This window comes from Quercus robur, chromosome 12 (assembly GCF_932294415.1).
Source record: "Quercus robur chromosome 12, dhQueRobu3.1, whole genome shotgun sequence".
NCBI lineage: Eukaryota > Viridiplantae > Streptophyta > Magnoliopsida > Fagales > Fagaceae > Quercus > Quercus robur.
In genome coordinates, this window is record NC_065545.1 from 32,371,218 (window position 1) to 32,378,303 (window position 7,086).

At 41.5% G+C, this 7,086-nt stretch overlaps 1 protein-coding gene across 3 annotated transcripts; it reads left to right on the plus strand.

The window, feature by feature from the left end:
* The first annotated feature begins 2,606 nt into the window (after positions 1-2,606).
* On the plus strand, positions 2,607-5,712 carry LOC126710421 (scarecrow-like protein 22). 3 transcript variants are annotated; one of them, XM_050410868.1, is made up of 3 exons: positions 2,611-3,023; positions 3,126-3,767; positions 3,984-5,712. In XM_050410868.1, the coding sequence occupies exons 1-3, from the start codon at positions 2,978-2,980 to the stop codon at positions 5,552-5,554; spliced, it is 2,259 nt and encodes a 752-aa protein (XP_050266825.1). In that variant the 5' UTR covers positions 2,611-2,977; the 3' UTR covers positions 5,555-5,712. The 3 variants fall into 3 exon arrangements, with proteins under 3 accessions (XP_050266823.1, XP_050266824.1, XP_050266825.1); XM_050410866.1 differs by having other exon boundaries at positions 2,607-3,023; positions 3,126-5,712; XM_050410867.1 differs by having other exon boundaries at positions 2,607-2,891; positions 3,126-5,712.
* Positions 5,713-7,086: the final 1,374 nt, after the last annotated feature.

Consider the following 7,086-nt stretch of genomic DNA (forward strand, 5'->3'; position numbering starts at 1 on the left):
AAGTTCTTCCCGAATTGTTCCATTATGGAATGTGCCTCCTTTAATAAGGGCTCATATGATTGGAAAAGTATTCTTCAATCTCGTCATGTTATAGATGTGGGCGCAATTTGGAGAATAGGTGATGGTTGTTCAGTCCAGATTCGAGAAGATAAGTGGATTCCCTCTCTGCCTGCTGCAAAAATTATCTCTCCACCTGCGGTTCTCCCTTTGACATCAACGGTGAGCTCCCTCATTGATACCAATACCCACTCATGGAAAGTAGATTTAATGAAGCATGATTTTCTTCCTCATGAGGCTAATATGATTTTGGGCATTCCTCTAAGTGGTCGTGTTATCCCAGATAAATTGATATGGCTCCCATCCACAAATGGTAGTTACACAACTCGTAGTGCCTATAGATTAGTAGTTAGAGTGGCTAGGAATCTGCATCCCAGCTGCTCATCGCAGGACAAAAACCATGTCTTGTGGATTGGTATTTGGAAGTTACAAGTCCCTCATTGAGTTAAGCATTTTCTTTGGCGGGCATCGCATAATGCTTTACCTACCTTGTGTAATTTGTGGAGGCATAAGGTGATTTCTTTTTTTACCTGCTCTGGTTGTCTTAGCGATAATGAGGACACAATGCACACACTTTGGTACTGTAGCTCTCTGTTGGTTATATGGAAGGATGATGCCCTGTTGATGAAGTTGTTTCGGTATAAAGTTCATAGTTTTGATGCCTTGTTGGGTCTGTTGTTTTCCATGAGAGATTGGATCAATTTGGACTGGTTAGCAATGATTTTTTGGTTTATTTGGTGTGATAGAAATTCTGCTAGACTTAAAAAACAGGGGGTGGGGCTGTTTCAAATCAGGGAGAAAGTTAAGGACCTACTTGCAGACTTCCTAGAAGCCCAAGTTCCTCAAGCCCGATCTATTATGCCCAGAAATAGTGTTATGCTTTGGTCTCCAGCCATTCGGCCTCTTGTCAAAATAAATTTTGATGTAGCTCTGTTCAAGGATATGTATTCTGCAGGCATTGGCATTGTGATTCGAAACTCTTTAGGTTCAGTCAAAGCTGCTATGTCTCAACGTGTCCCAATCCCTTTCTCTGCAGCTACGATTGAAGCCTTAGCTTGTCGAAGGGCTTTGGTGTTCGCTAAAGAAGTTTCTGCATTGGACTGTATCTTTGAAGGTGATGTCGAGGTCCTCATAAAAGCCAGTTGTATGAAAGATGACAGCAACCCCGAGTATGGTCATGTCATTGAGGATATTCTTGTGTTAGTTAGGGACTTTCATGTTAGTGTTTTCAATCATGTTAAAAGATCAGGCAGTCAAGTTGCCCATCATCTAGCTAGACGCTCTAAGTTCGGCAGTGAGCTATAGGTCTGGTTTGACACCATTCCTGAAGATATAACTCCTCTAGTTGTTTATGATGCTATGTACTCTTCTTAGTTTTTTTAATATAGTTTTGCCTTAAGGGCGGTTATCTCAAAAAAAAAAAAAAAAAAAAAAAAAAAAAAACAAACAAACAAACTCTTTTTTTTTTTTTTTGGTAAACAAAAAATGGGTAGAGGGGGGCGACCAGTGTGGCTTCCCTACTTGGGCGTAACCATAGTAACACCCTACCCGCTCCCGGGCGAGACCCCATACTCCCGGTCTGTGAGAAACTCACTAATTATTCTTTTGGACCGTTTGGGATGGAGATGGGATATAAGGAGCACCAACACACAGTTAGTTGTTGAGGCTCGAACCCAAGTCCTGAGACTTGCCAGCTCGGTATCTTACCAACTCTTTTCTACAATAATATGTCATTTTTAATACTTGATACTATTTGCTAACTTAAAAAGAGTAAAAAGACCCGTACTTTTTTTTGCTGAATAAAAGACCAATACTTTTATGCACCTATTATTTCTTAACACGTAAATACTAAACACATAAATACTAGTATGGATTGAGATCAGGTACAAGGTATTGTACTTAATGCAATTACTATGAATAGTTGAGATTAATAATTGCAAAAAATAACTTTTAACCTCAACCATTGATCAGAAAAAGTTAAAGAAAAAATTTATGAGAAGTAAAAAGTAAAAAATGAAAAAATTTTGAGACAAAATTAGTAAATTACACAAAAGAAAAAAATTTGAGATAAAATTAGTAAACTATACCCAATGTAATACCCCAAGTAGGAATTGCACTGGATCCTAATCTATACCAGTATACACTATACATATATCAACATTTATTTGGGCAGTTTGTTTAAGCGGTGAAGTGAGAGTTTGAAATTCAAGTTGGAGTCGTTAAACAAAGATTTAAAAGGGGGTTAACCTGATAAAGTAATTAGCCCAGCTTTGAGCTGTACTTTCCTTTTTTGCTGTACTTTATTAGTTTATTTACATGATGTGGCTTTGGTAAGAGACTGACAAGAAGGAGTGGAACGTAATTTAGCAGTGGCTGTCCCACTATCGAAACGTGGGGCGCTCAGTGTGGCCTTGTAGTCTTGTAGAACTGAAAGAAGGACAATACAATACAGATACAGTATACCACAATGGAGGGTGACAGAAGAACCCAACAGTACTAGTAGAGAAAAAAAAGGTTAAAAAAAAGCCAAAAAAATTGAGAATGGGAAAAAAAAATTAATAGAGAGAGAAAGAGATAGGGACTAGAGAGAGAGAGAGAGTGAGCACTTTATTACCTTTTTTATGATGCACGCATCCATAGTAGAACAGAGAAGGGTACACAGTACTGTAATGACATAAGAGGAGAAGAAGAGATTAGAAGCACAAGAACACTACCACCAAAACAGAAGGCATAAGTTCAGAGAAAGAGATAAGGAGCTCAAATGGATTTTTATTGAAGAGAAATAGATAATATGGAGCTGAAAAGACAGAGAAGAAACAAGGATGTCAATAAGAGTAAGAGAAGCTATATCTGTGAAATGGGTTTCTTTTCTTTGCGTTAAAGGACACTTATGGCATGCAAGGAAAGATGGTGGGTCTGAATGAAGAAACATCAGAAGAAGAAATCTGAAAGCACCCCACTTGAGAGCTAAACCCTTATATTTCCATACTCATTGTTCTTTCTTCTTCTTCTTTAAAACTTTCTGGTCATTCTTGAATAACATTTTTGTTTGTTTTCTCTTCTTCTAGGTATGAGAGGGATGCCCTTTCAGCTTCAGGGGAAGGGTGTCTTTGAAATCGCTGGCTTTACTCCGATTTGTTCTTGGAATAGTAACAACAAAAAAGAAGAACTTCTTGACTTTGCAAACAACAACTTTAACAGCAACAACCATAACAACAACAACAACAACAACAACGAGCCCAGTTCTGTTCTTCATATGAGAAGAAGTCCGAGTCCACCCACGTCGGCATCCACACTGTCTTCGTCATTCGGCGGAGGAGGTTCCACCGACAACACCGCCGGAGGAGGAGGTGGCGTGGCGGCTACGCTACCCACTGTCCCATCTCCGGGACCCGACCCGACCCGGAAAGACGAATGGGCATCGGAGCTCCAACCGATTCCGAGCGGACTGACTGGCGGAGGAGAAAGGTGCGGTCTTGGAGGTTTGGAAGATTGGGAGACCATGTTGTCTGAAACGGCGGCGTCACCGAGTCAGGACCACTCGCTTCTGCGTTGGATCGCCGGGGAAGTGGACGACTCGTCGTTTGGGCTCAAACAGCTTTTGCAGAGTGGGAGCAACAGCAATACCAATCCTCTGGATTTGGACGGCAATGCTGGACTGGGAATCGTGGATCAAGGGCCAGGAGTGTTCGACCCCATCATCGGCGGAGGTAATGTAAATGCAAGCATTAATAATCACAATCCTAATTTGGCTTATCCAGCTTCTGGGTTTTCAAATTACAACAACAATAGTAATGGGAGGATTGGCGGTGGTACAACAATTGTACCAAGCTCTTCTGGGGTCCTAAATTGCAAGGTTTCAAGTGTTGGGTTGAATAGCAACAACAATAATTGTTTTAGTACTAATAACAGTCTCCCTCTTCCAGTTACTTTGCCTCCTGGTGTGATTTATCAACAGCAACATCAACAGTTTGAAGTTCCAGATGAGAAGCCTCAGATTCTGAATCCACAGATGTTGATGAACCAACAGCAGCAGCAACAGTCTCAGCATCCTCAAAGTCCAAACTTTTTTCTGCCATTGTCTTTTGCTCAACAAGAACAGCACCTCCCACAGCCCCAACCAAAGCGTCAGAACTCAGGCGGGTTGGACCCCATCACTCAAATCCCAAAACCACCGTTTGTGGATCCTGGGCATGAGTTTTTGCTGCGAAAACATCAACAGCTACAGCCTCAACATATGGGGTTTTCTCCTGGAGTGCAATTTGTTCCTCAGCATCTTCAGCAAAAGCCATTGATGGTGCCCAAGCAAAAAATGGGACCGGGCGAAGAATTAGCCCAGCACCACCATCAGCAGCAGCAGCAGCAGCAGCAGCAGCAGCAACAACAACAACAGCAGCTTGCTCTGCTTGACCAGCTCTATAAGGCAGCAGAGTGTATAGGGACTGGGAATTTCTCACACGCGCAAGGGATATTGGCGCGGCTCAATCACCAGCTCTCCCCTGTTGGAAAGCCCCTCCATAGGGCTGCTTTCTACTTCAAGGAGGCTTTGCAATTGCTCCTCCTTATGAACAACCCAGTCACCTCCCCTTCACCAAGGAGTCCAACCCCATTTGATGTTATCTTCAAGATGGGCGCTTATAAGGTCTTTTCCGAGGTCTCGCCCCTCATTCAGTTTGTTAATTTCACTTGCAACCAGGCCCTCCTTGAAGCTCTATCTGATGTTGATCGTATTCATATTGTGGATTTTGATATCGGGTTTGGTGCTCAGTGGGCTTCCTTTATGCAAGAGCTTCCAGTAAGGAATAGGGGTGCCCCATCATTGAAAATCACTGCCTTTGCCTCTCCTTCCACTCACCACCCTGTTGAGCTTGGGCTTATGCGGGAAAACTTAACCCAGTTTGCTAATGAGATTGGGATTAGTTTTGAGCTTGAAGTGGTTAACTTTGATTGTTTGGACCAAACCTCTTATACCCTGCCTATCTTGAGAGCAGCAGAGAATGAGGCAGTTGCTGTGAACTTTCCCATTTGGTCTTCTTCAAATCAACCTGCTGCACTTCCTTCTCTCCTCCGTTTTGTGAAGCAGCTATCGCCAAAAATTATGGTGTCTTTGGACCGAGGGTGTGATCGAACTGACCTTCCCTTCCCACAACATGTTCTCCAAGCCCTTCAGTCCTATATTAATCTCTTGGAGTCTTTGGATGCTGTGAATGTGACTTCTGATGCCGTGAACAAGATTGAGAAGTTCCTCCTTCAGCCTAAGATAGAAAGCACAGTATTGGGGCGTCTCCGAGGCCCGGACAAAATGCCTCTCTGGAAAACACTATTTGCCTCGGCTGGGTTCTCCCCTGTAATATTCAGCAACTTCACTGAAACTCAGGCAGAATGTGTGGTGAAGAGGACTCCGGTTAGGGGGTTTCATGTGGAGAAGCGCCAGTCATCACTTGTGCTCTGCTGGCAGCGCCGGGAGCTCATCTCAGCTTCAGCTTGGAGGTGCTGAGGAGCAGCTATTGGATGAGCAGGGAGGTTGGTTTTTGGGCAACTCACAATTTATCAGAGGTTCCAACTTACTTTTACTTGCTGTTAAGTCAATAAATATTGAATTCTGTTGGTGGCACCTCTATTGTGACTTAATTATGTGAAATATTATGTTTGTGAGTCTCCTTTGCTCATTATCTATCTAGTCCAGACGGAATAGTCTTCGCAAGTACCAAACATCTAACTGGAAAGTTTAGCAGAATCTTAATTATGTCCTTTAAACGTGGATGTTGCTGCTATGGTATTTTGATAATTCTATGGGGAGAGCATGCACCTCATTCTGCATAAGATGATTATAATTTGTTGTATTCTTGACAAGAAATGTGAACTAGTAATGAACAAAGTATTTACCAGAACTTAAAATTATTTTGGTGGGTTTCTGGGTAAGCTTTATGAAATTTAACTCGTAGGTGATGTTGGCTTCACATATTTTTTACATTGATGTGACACCTTTGGATCCACTGATTAAAATTTTTCATTGTCAATTATGTATTTTCTGTCCAAGTAACAGTTGTTCTTATGCATTGGTGAAATTTAGGTAAGTGATAGGTTTTCAAAATGTAGAGGATTTTGAGTCAGGACTAGTAATCAGGTAGAGTTTAGAGGTGGTCAACCAAGCAAGGTATTGGTGAAATGAGCGTCCAGTGTGGAGGGCCTTATTTTGGCCTTCAACTCCCCTAAGACTATGTATTATCCTAGTTTACTAGTAGATATAGATTTTGGATGCTAACTGTGATTCTGGAAATCAGCCTCTCCCAAAAAATAAAATTAGGGGTAAGGTTGCCTACTATCACCTCTCCCAGGCTCCACAAAAGTGGGAGATTTGTGCATTGAGTACGACCTTATTTTTTATGCTAAGTTGCTAACTGTGTAGTAAAAAATAATGTCTCTTGGTAGCTACTTTTTCAAAATTAACTGACTGACCAATTTGTTGAAGACCAATACCTCTGTAGTCTAGCTACTTGTAAATATGTTATACAAGCTCTACTTATAGTGATCATCAGGACAATGAACATCTCTACTCGATGGACTTGGTTTGCCTTCTCCAGAGTACTTGAAATTGATAACATAAATCATTACTCGCTTGTTCACTTTAATTGGGGATAGATTTCATGCCATGGCATAGGTCATGAGGTCTTTCTTACAGCCTGCACCCATGGTCTTCATGAGTTTCTTAGTCTTTGTAGTGCCTTCAGGTTGAGCAAAATTATGCTGTCCAATTTGGTGACTAAAACAAAGCAATAAGAGTGTTACATAATAAATGATTATCTTTGATCTTGTGCTTGCGTAGGTGCTATGCGTTGGTTTGATTCAAGTGGACTTGTTCTAGTTGTTCTCAATGTGATTGAGGATTAAAATCTTCAAGTTGCCGAAGTTGCAAAGAGCAGCTTATCTCATAAATTATTGCGACTTTGCAACTTAAATAAGGATGGACCCTAATACTTCTATTTAAGTCAATAACTTGGTCCCCTAAATGTGACTGTCGATTGGTTT